Source organism: Melozone crissalis, unplaced genomic scaffold, assembly GCF_028551555.1.
Source record: "Melozone crissalis strain CALT ecotype California unplaced genomic scaffold, PUWL_Pcris_2 ptg000222l_1, whole genome shotgun sequence".
Taxonomy (NCBI): Eukaryota; Metazoa; Chordata; class Aves; order Passeriformes; family Passerellidae; genus Melozone; species Melozone crissalis.
This window is the reverse complement of record NW_026535985.1, coordinates 821,184-834,967: the sequence shown is the minus strand read 5'-3', so window position 1 is coordinate 834,967 and position 13,784 is coordinate 821,184. Positions and strand designations below refer to the sequence as shown.

Below are 13,784 nucleotides of genomic sequence, written 5' to 3'. Positions count from 1 at the left end.
CCCCCTGAAGGGACCCTGAGGGGATAAGGGGTGACCCTGCAGCTGGGCTGGTGTCCGGCCAGTCTGTGGGACAGGAAGGAAAGGAGGGAATGGCAGGTGCTGTTCCAGGATGGGTTATCAGCACCAGCATCTTCCTCAGGGTGGAGGAAGGCTCCACCCTGAGGCCACAAACCCCAGGCAGCAAAGCACCCCAGAGCAGAGATTTCACCAACAATAAGCCACAACTTTATTAACCGATAGAAATAGTACAAATTTTAAATTTAGCTGTATTTTACTCTTCTCTGAAACACCAAAAAAGGCTCCTCCCTCCGGCGGCTACATCGTCAGTTCCTGTGGGGAGAAATGGAGTCAGGAGGCAGCTCAGAGGCAGCAGCTCCACCCAGGGACCCCCCAAAAAGCTGCTGCCCCCCAGGACTCACCATTATTGCGTTTACAATGTCGTTACTGTTGTTCTTGAGGGCTCGCACGGCCTTGGCTCGCGACACGTTCGCCTGAGACATCACCAGCTCGATGTCCTTCACCTCCACGCCGGTTTCATCAACCTGAGAGAGAAACAGAGCCCCGGGTTGGTGTGAGGGAGAAACACAGCCCAGGGTTGGTGCCATTCCAGGTCTGAAGGAGAAACAGAGCCCAGGCTTGGTGTGAGGGAGAAACAGAGCCCAGGATTGGTGCCATTTTAGGTTTGAAGGAGAAACAGAGCCCAGGATTGGTGTGAAGGAGAAACAGAGCTCAGGATTGGTGTGAAGGATAAACAGAGCCCAGGATTGGTGCCATTCCAGGGTTGGGATTGGATTTGGAGCCAGGAGGTCAGGCCTGCATTGTTAACACCCCCAGTGCAGGACCTTGTGCTCTCCCTTTGATGAAGGAGAGGAATTTGTGGATTAACCACGTCGCAGACATCTTTTCATGAAAAATCCCTTCCCTAGGATTTTTCCTCCTGAGAAGTTGAGAGGCCTCAGGAACAAAATGTAAACAATGATTATCTGCTGCTGTGGAATGCAACAGGTGGATCTTTAATTACTCTGTGTTGTATGTTTCTAATTAATGGCCAATCACAGCCTAGCTGGCTTGGACAGAGAGCCTGAGCCACAAACCTTTGTTATAATTTTTTCCTATTCTATTCTTAGCTAGCCTTCTGATGAAATCCTTTCTTCTATTCTTTTATTATAGTTTTAATGTAATATATATTATATAACATATATTTTATAATATATATTACATTTATATATATGTATATCACATTATATATATCTTTATAGATATTCTACATATATATTTTATAAATTATATATCATAATATAAAAATATATGTATAATATTTATAATATATATCTTATAATATATATCACAATATACATCATATAAAATATCTATTATAAATATAATATATTTATGAAATATATAATATAACATTATATTATAATACTGTATAATATATTATAATAATACACAATATATTAATATATTGCTATATAATATTATATTATACATTATAGTATATTATAATATAACATAATACAACATAATATAACATAACATAATAAAATAAAATAATGTTATAACATTATATCATATTATATTGTATTGTACTATATTTTATATTATATTATATTATATTATATTATATTATATTATATCATATCATGTTCTATGATATGATATCATATTATATAATATTATATTATATAATATTATATAATGGTATTATATTATATTATGTCATATTGTATTATGTCATATTATATATCTTATTATAATATATTATAATAAAATAAAATATATAATTACAATAATATATAAGTATAAATATATAAAAATTATATAAATATAAACAAATATAGAAAAATATAAATACAAATATAAAATATTATAAAATACATCTACTTCTGAAACATGGAGTTAGATCCTCATCTCTCCCCTCAACACAAGACCCCTGTGAACACAATCACATAACCCCACAGAGGCTGGGGAAGGCCTCACCTCCTCTTCCTCGCTCTCCTCCTGCACCGTGGGGGTCTGTGTGTTTTCCTGGATGTTGGACACGGGTTCTCCTTGCACTTTGAACTTTTCAGCAGCTGCCAGCTGAGCCTGCTGGGACAGGTCTTCGATCTGCAGGAGGGAAGAGAAGAAAAGGAGAAGTGGTGCCAGTGCTGGGCAGCGCCAGCACGTTCCCTGGCAGGTGGCAGGAAGGAGAACCCTGCCCTGAGGGCACCAGGGTGGGCTCACCTTGGCCTCTCCAAAGACAATGTAGGTGTCTGACGCCGGGCTCTTGTACACGTCTGGCTTTGTGATGACAAACAGGATGTTCTTGGATTTCCGGATGGTGACTCTGGTCACTCCTGTCACCTGGCGAAGGCCCAGCTTGGACATTGCCTGCAAAACACCAGGGAAAGGTCAGTGAGGGGAGGAGAGCTCTGGAGCCAGCCCAGATGTGCCCAAGCCTCTCTCCAGAGTCCGGATCCAACATTTGCTGCATGGATCCACACGGAAACTGCCAGGGAGCAGCACTCCAGGGCTGCCAGCTGGAGGGAACACCCCAATCCAGCACTGGTGAGATCCCCAGAGTGATTTTGAGCCCTGGGGTTGCTCACCAGGTCTCTGTTCTTGGCCTGTTGTCTCTGCCCAGTTGGGCGCAGGATGGCCTTGGGACAACCCGCGCTCCAAAGGATGAGTGCACTCCTCAGATTTTTCATTCTTCAATATTGTTGATTAATTCTTATCTACAAAGTTGTCTCCCAGCCTGACAGAGGTCTGACCAGCAAGACAGCCATGGGCACACTGACCTCCCACTGGGCGGTCATTTATTTTTATACTAAAAACTACGTATAAGATATTTACCTTCCAATACCTCTTACCCTTATTAACAAGTGCACATTTAATGTGAATCAATCCCCAAGCGCCAGCATCACCACCAAAGATGGGTGACAAGAAGAGAAGGACAAGACACGCCCTAATTCCTCCATCTTGTCTCCTAAAAACCCCCCTGTACCAAAATCCCAAAACTTGTATTTTCACCCTGTGAATAATCAACTCCTTCACCACTTATCCCCAAGTGATCCTCTTGTCCTCATACGGGTGGCACATCCTGTGCAGGCTCAAAATCCAACCACCAAGCACTTCTGGCAACATTCCAGGATTTCTGAGCCCCCCCCAGGGGTTATCTCAGCAACTCTGGACATCAGGAGTGATGTGCTGAGTTCCCACAAGCAGGGACAGCTGAGGCCTCACCTTGCGAGCTTTCTTCTCACTCCGGCTCTGTTTTGCTTTGCTGACGGGTTCTTCGTCTATTTCGGCTGCTGCCGCGAGCTGCAGGGAGGGAGAAAACCATCAGTGACAATGCTAGGGTGACACCACAGGGACTCTGATCCACCCTGCGCCACCTCCCTACCTGTGCCTGCTGCGTCGTGGCCTGTGTGGAGTCCTGCTCTTCGAGCTCTGGTACGGATTCATCGCTGTCAGACTCTGTGCCAGACCCTGCAGAGACACACAGCCCACCTCAGCCACCTCCAGGGCACCAGTTTGGCACCAGTCAGCCCAGTGAGGTGGTGGATGGAGCATTCTGTGTGCTCTGAATGCCACCAGCAGGGTGGCACGGGTGGGTTCTCAGCCTGGCCACGGTGGGAGCAGGATGGCAGAGCCTTACAGGTGCCCAGAGGCTCTGGAATGAATCCTGAGGGAGCTCCAGCCTGTGGCACCAGCATGAGGAGATGGGTGGCACTTCCAGCATGCTGAGGTGGCAGTTCAGTGTGACAGGGCCTCTACTGAGTCCCCTCAAAGCCACAGCACCAAGACCCCACTCACAGAGCCCCCAAGGCTGCTGCACATCCATGGCTTCACTACAGGGATAATCGGGGATAACCCCAGACCTTCCTCAGGGCCACCAGGATGATCTGGGATTACCCCAAACCCTCTTCAGGATGATGTGGGATAACCCCAAGCCCCCCTCAGGGGACCTGAGGGCCACCAGGATAATCTGGGATAATCCCAAACCCCCTCAGGGCCACCAGGATGATCTGGGATAACTCCAAACCCCCCTCAGGGCCACCAGGATGATCTGGGATAACCCCAAACCCCCTTTCAGTTGACCTGAGGGCCACCAGCTGCAGTTGTGACCCACAGCACTGACCACACCAGTTACTGAAGCACAGCTGGGTGTCCCCAACCTTGGAGGACACCTGGAGGTGACCCTGATGCTCCAGTGCAGCCATTACCTGCATTCAGTCCTCATGGCACACACAGGAACCTTGGCAAACCTCTGTGCACGTGTCCAGGTGTGGCAACACTTCAGGCATAGCGTGGGGACATCCCAGCTTGCCACCACGAGGCCACCACACACAGCAGTGCCAGGCACGCGGCATCTCCTCAGTGTGAAGCCAGCTCAGATTATCTCATTTTTGCAGTGCCCATGCCACAAACAAACCACAACCCCACAACCAGCACGCCGTGCTCCGTGCCCGAGGACACGCGTTAGTGACCGCTGGCACCGCGTGCCCGCCGTTAGTACCCCGTGGGCATCACCCAGTGACACTCCATGCACACACGATACCCTTGTCATTCTTGAGGACGGGCTGTGGTGCCAGCACCCCCGTGGCAGGGGACAGCTCCAGCAGCACGGGTGGCTCTGGGGGGAGCAGAGGTGGCAGCTCCTCGTCATCGTCACCGGGCGCGGCTTTCGAGGGGGGCTTGCCCACCTTGGCATTGCTGGGGGGCTGCTGCTGCTTCTTGGCAGGGCTGGGGGGCTTTGGGGGGGCACCAGGAGCTGGGGCAGGAGGTGGGGTGGGGGCTGCTGGGGTTGGAGTGGCCTTGGAGGGGCTTTTTGGGGGGGCCTTGGGCTCTGCGGAGCTTTTTGGGGGTGCTTTGGCTGCGGTGGGGGTGGTTGGAGGGGGAGTGGCTTTGGCAGGGCTTTTTGGGGGTGACTTGGCCTCTGTGGGGCCTTTTGGAGGTGTCTTGGCCTCACCAGGGCTTTTTGGGGGTGCCTTGGCCTCAGCAGGGGTAGATGGAGCTGGGGTTGCTTTGACAGGGCTTTTTGGGGGTGCCTTGGCCTCTGCAGGGCCTTTTGGAGGTGCTTTAGCCTCAGTGGGGCTTTTCTGGGGTGCCTTGGCCTCAGCAGGGCTTTTTGGGGGTGCCTTAGCCTCAGTGGGGCTCTTTGGGGGTGCCTTGGCCTCTGCAGGGCCTTTTGGGGGTGCCTTGGCCTCAGTGGGGCTTTTCTGGGGTGCCTTGGCCTCTGCAGGGCCTTTTGGGGGTGCCTTGGCCTCAGTGGGGCTTTTCTGGGGTGCCTTGGCCTCACCAGGGCTCTTTGGGGGTGCCTTGGCCTCAGCAGGGGTAGATGGAGCTGGGGTTGCTTTGACAGGGCTTTTTGGGGGTGCCTTGTCCTCAGTGGGGGTGGCTGGAGCTGGGGTGGCTTTTGGGGGTGCCTTGGCCTCAGCAGGGCTTTTTGGGGATCCTTTGGCTGCAGCAGAGGCCGCTGGAGCTGGGGTGCCTTTGGCAGGGCTCTTTGGGGGTGTCTTGGCCTCAGTGGGGCTTTTTGGGGGTGCCTTGTCCTCAGGAGAAGCTGCTGGAGGTGGGGTGGCTTTGGCAGGGCTCTTTGGGGGTGTCTTGGCCTCAGTGGGGCTTTTTGGGGGTGTTTTGGCCTCAGTGGGGCTCTTTGGGGGTGCCTTGGCCTCAGTGGGGCTCTTTGGGGGTGCCTTGGCCTCAGCAGGAGCAGCTGAAGGTGCCGGAGCCACAGGAGAAGATGGGGCAGGGACAGAGCTGCCCTTGGGAGGTTTTTTGGATGCTCCAGGGGAAGCTGGAGCTGGGGTGGCTTTGGCAGGGCTTTTTGGGGGTGCCTTGGCCTCAGTGGGGCTTTTTGGGGGTGCCTTGGCCTCAGGAGAGGCTGGGGTGGCTTTGCCAGGGCTCTTTGGGGGTGTTTTGTCCTCAGGAGAGGCTGCTGGAGCAGGAGTGGCTTTCACAGGGCTCTTTGGGGGTGCCTTGTCCTCAGTGGGGGTGGCCTTGGCAGGGCTCTTTGGGGGTGTTTTGGCTGCTGGAGCTGGAGGAGCTGGGGTGGCAGGGGAAGGGGTGGCAGGGGAAGGGGTGACAGGGGATGGGGTGGCAGGGGATGGGGTGACAGAGGAAGGAGTGGCAGGGGATGGGGTGGCAGGGGATGGGCTGGCAGGGGATGGGGTGGCAGGGGAAGGGGTGGCAGGGGATGGGCTGGCAGGGGATGGGGTGGCAGGGGAAGGGGTGACACCACCAGGACTCTTGGCAGCAGGTGGGATGGCTGGAGCTGGGCTGGGAGGAGCTGGAGCAGCAGCTGAGGCAGCAACAGAGCCCTTGGTGGCATCTTTGGCTGAGGGAGGGGCGGCTGGAGGTGCCAGGGGTGCTGTGACAGGGACAGAGGGGACAGCTGGGGTAGTGACTGGGCTCCCAGGAGCTGGTTTGGCCACTGGAGGGGTGGCTGGAGCCACCATGGGTGGTGTGACAGGGACAGCAGGAGATGGTTTGGCCACAGGAGGGGCGGCTGGAGCCACCATGGGTGGTGTGACAGGGACAGCAGGAGATGGTTTGGCCACAGGAGGGGCGGCTGGAGGTGCCAGGGGTGCTGTGACAGGGACAGAGGTGGCAGCTGGGGCAGTGGTTGGGCTCCCAGGAGCTGCTTTGGCCACAGGAGGGGTGGCCAAAGGTGCCAGGGGTGGTGTGACAGGAGGACAAGGGGCAGCAGTTGGACTTGGAGGAGCTGCTTTGGCCACTGGAGGGGCAGCTGGAGCCACCATGGCCGGTGTCACAGGGGCAGAGGGGACAGCAACTGGACTTGGAGGAGCTGCTTTGGCTGCAGGAGCCACCATGGCTGGTGTGACAGGGGCACCAGGAGATGTTTTAGCCACAGGAGGGGTGGCTGGAGCTGCCATGGCCGGTGTGACAGGGACAGAGGGGACAGCAGGAGCTGCTGCTGGCAGCACTGGGCTGGCTGGAGACCCTGGGACAGAGGTGGCAGCTCCCAGAGCAGGTGGGGACAGGGCAGGTGGCACTGGAGCTGCTCGAGGTGCCACGGGAGAGGCCTTGGCAGCAGAAGGTGCCACTGGGAGCAATGGTGGCACTGGGGAGCCAGGGGCTGACCCAGGGGACATCCCAGCTGGCAGCAGAGGGATGGGAGGTGACAAAGGAGCTTTGGGGGCAGCCAGGAACACCGGGGGAGAGATGGCACCGACCAGGGCTGGAGCAGCAGGAACTCCAGCAGGAGAAATGGGGGCTGTGGGATGTGGGGGTGACCCTGGGCTCTGGGGGGACACTGCCACCGAGGGGGCTGGCAGCAAACTGGGGGGCACTGCTGGGGGAGATGCCAGAAGGGGACGGGATGGGGGAGGCAGGAGAGGGGATGGGGCTGCAGGGGGAGGGAGAGGAGCTGGGGCTGCTCCAGAGGGAGGGAGAGGAGCTGGGGCTGCTCCAGAGGGAGGAAGAGGAGCTGGGGCTGCTCCAGAGGCTGCAGTAGGAGCAGATTTCATGGCAGAGTTGAGAGCAGCTGGGAGAGCACTGGGGCTCACTGTGGGGACAGCAGGAGCCACTGTCACTGCAGCAGCAGCCAGGCCAGGTGACACAGGGGACACAGGGGACACTGGGGCAGAGCCTGGAGACCCTGGGGCTGCAAACACCACGGGGCCCCGAGGAGCTGCAGGAGGGGCAGCGGTGGCTGTGCCCAGCAGAGCTGGGGCAGGGGGCTGGGGGGGCACAGAGAACACGGGGATGGCAGCAGCTGGCACCACAGGGGGGGACACAGGGCCTGGGGGGCCCTGCAGGGCCTGGGTGGATGGAGATGGAGTCAGAGGTGGGGAATGAGCAGCATGGAGAAGAGCTGAAGGAGAGAAACACAGTGAGAGAGAGGAGAAATGAGAGCAGGGACAGGAGGAGGGGGCATGCAGCCAGCCTGGCATTCCTCTGGCTCCTGGCCCAGAGGGCACTGCCAGGCTCAGCACGGAGCAGGACGTTCATCCCCTTCTAGAACAGAATTTCCTGAGAGCCCTCAATGGCAGCAGGCACCAGCAGAAATGCAGAGATCCAGCTCTGCCCTACCAAAGGGGTGTCACAACCCCTGAGGAGCCCCAGAAATCTGTCAGGACACCCAGGGCTGCTCACCAGCCTGGGGACACAAAGACCCCCCTGAGAAGAGGAAGGGAAAGTCAAATACAACCCAAAAAATAAATAAAATATAAAAATGAATATAATATAATTCCACTGACATGTGGAATTACTCCTGGAGTGCTCTGGGAGCCTCCTCCCTCCAACCAGGGAGGGAACAATGACAGTCCCCCTTGGGCTGCAGGGAGAATAAAAACCCACCCAAAAAGAGGAAGGGAAAGTCAAATATAACCCAAAAAATAAATAAAATCTAAAAATAAATGTAATATAATTCCACTGATATGTGCAATTACTCCTGGAGTGCTCTGGGAGCCCCCTCCTTTCAACCAGGGGTACAATGACAGTCCCCCTTGGGCTGCAGGGAGAACTAAGACCCACCCAAGAAGAGGAACAGAAAATCAAAAATATAACCCCAAAAAATAAATATAGAAATAAATAAATATAATATAATGCCACTGACATGTGGAGAGTGCTCTGGGAGCCCCCTCCCTCCAACCAGAGAGGGCACAATGACATGGGGGTGGTGGGGCCAAGCCCCCCCAGTGCCCCCCAATTCCCTGGGAGCTGCTCACCAGCCTGGGGTCACCCCTTGGGCTGCAGCGGGAATAAAAACCCACCCAAAAACAGGAAGGGAAAGTCAAATATAACCCAAAAAATATATATATAAATAAATAATATATAAAAATTATATATATATAATATCATTCCACTGACATGTGGAATTACTCCTGACATTCCCAATGAAATTCCCAATGCCAAGCAGCAATCAAGGGGCACCATTTAGTGAAGGGGCCATGAGAGGGTTCAGCTCCCAATTCCTGAGTCAGAGCTGAGCCTGGAGAGACATTCCCAACAAAATTCCCAATGCCAGCAGCAATCAAAGGGCACCATTTAGTGAAGAGGCCATGGAAAGGATTCAGCTCGCAGCTCCTGAAGGCCTGCAGAGCCCTGACATTCCCAGTGAAATTCCCAATGAAATTCCCAGTGCCAACCAGCAATCCAGGGGCACCATTTAGTGAAGGGGCCATGAGAGGGTTCAGCTCCCAGCTCCTGAACCAGAGCTCAGAGCCTGGAGAGAGCCCTGACACTCCTGACAAAACTCCCAATGAAATTCCCAATGCCAAGCAGCAAATCAAGGGGCACTGTTGAGGCCATGAGAGGGTTCAGCTTCCAGTCCTGAGAGCCTGGAGAGAGCCCTGACATTCCCAATGAAATTCCCAACAAAATTCCCAGTGCCAAGCAGCAATCAAGGGGCACCATTTAGTGAAGGGGCCATGAGAGGGTTCAGCTCCCAATTCCTGAGAGCCTGCACAGAGCCCTGACATTCCCAGAGTCACTCCCAGCAGCCAGAGGAGCTCCAAGGGACGGCAGAGCCCAGCAGGGCAGGGCTGGTCCAACCAGCAGAACCAGCCCAGGCACGGCACCGCCCTGGGGAGCTGCAGAGCCAGCCCTGTGCCATGGATCCTGTCCCTGTGCCACCCTGTGCCCAGCCCTGTGCCATGGATCCTGTCCCTGTGCCACCCTGTGCCATGGATCCTGTCCCTGTGCCATGGATCCTGTCCCTGTGCCACCCTGTGCCCAGCCCAGAGCCAGCCCTGTGCCATGGATCCTGTCCCTGTGCCATGGATCCTGTCCCTGTGCCATGGATGCTGTCCCTGTGCCACCCTGTGCCATGGATCCTGTCCCTGCCCCTGCTGTGTCCCTGTGCCTTTTGTCCTGTCCTTCCCAGGTGCTGTGTCCCTGTCCCTGTGCCTTTTTTACTGTTTTCTACACAAAAACCTTTAAATATTTCTGGTCACCCACGTGCTGGGATGTGCTGAGGAGGGTGGGGGTCCCCTCACTGTGGGGAGGAGCTGGAGGAGGGGGTCCCCCTGCCTGGACCCTGTCCTGACCCCATAACCCTGCCTGGACCCCCTAAACCTGCTCTGAACCCCCTAAAATGTTGGATCCTGTGTCCCTGTCCCACCCTGGGATCAGTGTCACAGCCGTGTCCTGGTCTCTCTGTCACCTCTTGCAGTGTCACAAGCAGGGAATGCCATCCCTGTCCCTGCCCCAGAACAGGATCCTGAAAGGTGCTGCCAATGCCCCATTTTACTCCTTTTTTACCCCAAATCAGGGCAGCCTGGAGCTGGACAGCAGTGCCAGGACATTTCCTGCTCCAAGGAACGTTCTGGTGCCTCCCAAAGTGCTGCCAAGGGCACAGAACGTGCAGAGCCACCTTTTCCAGAACAATCTTTTATTCGTGCTTGGTGTCCCTGTTCCTTCTGAGCACATTCCTGATGAACACAATCATTCCTGATGAAAATAATCATTCCTGATGAACACAATCATTCCTGATGAAAACAATCATTCCTGCTTCTGCCACACCTTTCTTTGGTTCCTTCTCAAACATCCCAAGCTAAAAGATTCCCCAAAACCAAAAGATTTCAGCCCAGAATCCCTCTGGATCAGCGTGGACCAACCCCATATCTCCAAAATTTTTCCAAGGAAAAAGTTGAAAATCCAAGGAGGAATCCCAAGGAAGGAATTTAAAATAAAGGGATCTGGGAATCCCAAAATCCTGCCTGAGGAATCCCAAGGAAGGAATCCCAAATCACGGGGTTTGGGAATCCCAAAATCCTGCCTGAGGAATCCCAAATAAAGGGATTTGGGAATCCCAAAATCCAGCCAGAGGAATCCCAGGAGCAGCAGAATTTTGGGAGTTGTCAGTTGAGAGGGACAGGAGAGGGCCCCAAAGAGGAATTCCAGCAATGCCGGGAGGGATAAGGAGCTCAGCAGCTCCTGGGAATTGTTGGTGCAGGTTCCTTCTCAAACATCCCAAGCTAAAAAATTCCCCAAAACCAAAAGATCTCTGCTCAGAATCCCTCTGGATCAGCATGGACCAGCTCCACATATCTAAAGTTTTTCCAAGGAAAAAGTTGAAAATCCAAGGAAGAATCCCAAGGAAGGAATCTCAAATAAAGGGATCTGGGAATCCCAAAATCCTGCCTGAGGAATCCCAAATAAAGGGGATTTGGGGATCCCAAAATCCTGCCTGGGGAATCTCAGGAGCAGCAGAATTTTGGGAGCTGTCAGTTGAGAGGGACAGGAGGGGCCCCAAAGAGGAATCCCAGCCATGCTGGGAGGGATAAGGAGCTCAGCAGCTCCTGGGAATTTTCAGTGCAGCTGTCACAGCAAGAGCCATCACTCAGCTCCCTCCTTGTGTCCCCTCTCTGTCACCAACCCTCTGTGGTGGTCCCACAATGGGACAGATCCCAAATCCTATGAGAAACCCCCAAATCTGTCGAGATAGATGTCCAAAATTCAATGAAAGATCCCCAAACTTAACGGGGCAGACCCCAAATCCAAAGGGACAGACTCCAATCCAGAGGGACAGACGCACAAAATTCAGTGAGAAACCCCCAAATCCAACAGGACAAACCCTAAATCCAATAGGTCAGACCTCCAAAATTGAATGAAAGACTCCCAAATCTGACAGGACAGACCCCCAAAATTCAGTGAGAGTCCCCAAAATCCCATAGGACAGGAGCCCAAGTCCAACAGGACAGGACCTCAAATCCAATGGGACAGAATCTCCAAATCCCATAGGACAAGTCCTCCAATCCCACAGGACAGGTCAAATAGGACAGGATTCCCAAATCCAGTGGGACAGAATTCCCAAATCCAATGGAACAGGCCCTCCCAAATCCCACAGGACAGGCCCCCAAATCCAACAGGACAGACAGATCCCTAAATTCAGTGGGACAGGCCCCAAATCCAACAGGACAGGCTTCCAAATCCAATGGGACAGAATCCCAAATCCTATAGGACAGGTCTCCAAATCCAATGGGACAGGAGCCCTCAAATCCAACAGGACAGGATCCCAAATCCAGGGAGACAGAATCCCCAAATCCCATAGGACAGAACCCCAAATCCAATGGGACAGGAGCCCTCAAATCCAACAGGACAGAATCCCCAAATCCAACGGGACAGGACCCCAAATCCAATGGGACAGGCCCCCCAGTCCAGGGGGACAGGACCCCAAATCCAACAGGGCAGGTCCCCAAATCCTATAGGACAGAATCCCCAAATCCAACAGGACAAGACCCCTCAAATCCCACAGGACAGGTCCCCAGATCCAGTGGGACAAGCCCCCAGATCCAACAGGACAGGTCCCCCCAAATCCCATAGGACAGGACTCCTCAAATCCAACAGGACAGGCTCCCAAATCCAATGGGACAGGAGCCCCAAATCCAGTGGGACAGGAGCCCAAACCCCATAGAACAGAATCCCCAAATCCAGAGGGGCAGAATCCCCAAATACAACAGAACAGGATCCCAAATCCAACAGGACAGGACCCCAAATCCAGGGGGACAGAATCCCCAAATGCAATAGGACAGAACCCTAAATCCAGTAGGACAAGTCCCCAAATCTCATAGAACAGAATCCCTAAATCCAACGGGACAGGAGCCCAAATCCCACAGGACAAGATCCCAAATCCAACCCCCCGAGCCGGGCACGGCCGCTGCTCTCCTCTCCCACCCAAATCGAGCTCGGACCATCCCCGGTGCCGGTACCGGGACTGTGGGACACGTGGAGTCCCCGCTCCGTTCCCCCGGTCCCGTTCCCCGCGTGCTCCGGCCCAGAACCGGCCCGGTTTGTTTTGTTCACAGCGAGACCACGGCACGGACACCCCAAAACCAACCCCCGCGGGGGACGTGACAAGGCTCAAACCGGGGTCACACAACCCCCGGGACCACCGGGACCCGGTGCAGCTTCACCTGCCCGGTGAGGGGATCCCGGGAATCGCCCCCAAAACCGGCCCGGGATCCCGGGAATCGCCCCCAAAACCGGCCTGGGATCCCGGGAATCGCCCCCAGAACCGCCCCGGGAATCAGCCCTAAAACGGCCCCGGGATCCCGGGAATCACCCCCAAAACCGGCCCGGAGCCCTCCCCGGTCTCACCTGTCTCCGCCTGCGGCTGCGGCAGCTCCTGCTCCGTGGCCGGGACGGTTTCTGTGGCTTCGCCGGGCATTTCTACGGGAATGGACAAACCGACAGGACCGGGCTCGCCGGGGCTCCGGTACAGCCCCGGGGCCACCAACGGGAACTCGTCCTTCCCACCCCGTTCGGGCACCGCGAGCTTCCCTCTACCAGGAAAATCTACCGAGACAGCTCTGCCTCGACCGAGGCAGAGCCCGATCCCAATCCCGATCCGGTGCCGGTCCCGGTGCCGGGCCTAGGCCGCCTCCTCCCCGCCGCCCCCTCTGCCCTGCCCGGCGCTCCCACGACCCTATCGACGGCCTCAACCGGCTCCTCCCCGCCGCCCGCTCATCCCGCTAGCGGCGAGCGGCGCCCCGAGCGGCGGATGGCGTTGGATGGCGGCGGATGTCGGCGCGGGACTCACTGTGCGGGGAGCGGGGCCCAAGATGGCGGCGGAAAGAGACCGAGAGGGCAGCGCGACTTCCGGGAGCGCGACTTCCGGGGCAGGGGGAGAGCCCCGGGAACAACGGTCCGGTCCGGTCCCCGCGGCCGCGCTGCGGAGTTCCGGGATCTGTTCGGGCCCCACCGTGGGGGCGGGGAGACCCCGGGAAGGGTTGGGGTCCCCTGGGGGGGTCCAGGTGGGATCAGGGGGTCAGGGCTGGGCTAGTGGGTCCAGGCAGGATTATGGGGTCTGGCAGGGGGGTCATGGCTGG

The 13,784-nt window shown here is 55.1% G+C and overlaps 1 protein-coding gene across 1 annotated transcript; it reads right to left on the bottom strand.

Moving 5' to 3' along the window:
• Window positions 1–202: 202 nt before the first annotated feature.
• Window positions 203–13,592, bottom strand: NACA (nascent polypeptide associated complex subunit alpha). The gene is made up of 8 exons (XM_054294226.1): window positions 13,496–13,592; window positions 13,054–13,125; window positions 3,389–3,474; window positions 3,229–3,306; window positions 2,227–2,373; window positions 1,981–2,109; window positions 420–542; window positions 203–330 (listed from the first exon to the last, which is right to left on the bottom strand). The coding sequence occupies exons 2-8, from the start codon at window positions 13,121–13,123 to the stop codon at window positions 316–318; spliced, it is 648 nt and encodes a 215-aa protein (XP_054150201.1). The 5' UTR covers window positions 13,124–13,125; window positions 13,496–13,592; the 3' UTR covers window positions 203–315.
• Window positions 13,593–13,784: the final 192 nt, after the last annotated feature.

Coding starts and splice junctions, on each gene's coding strand:
- NACA (XM_054294226.1), bottom strand. CDS start 13,123: ATGCCCGGCGAAGCCACAGAAACCGTCCCGGCCACGGAGCAGGAGCTG. Junction 3,307..3,388: donor CCACGACGCAGCAGGCACAG/GTAGGGAGGTGG, acceptor CCCTCCCTGCAG/CTCGCGGCAGCAGCCGAAAT. Junction 543..1,980: donor AGGAGAGCGAGGAAGAGGAG/GTGAGGCCTTCC, acceptor TTTCTCTCTCAG/GTTGATGAAACCGGCGTGGA.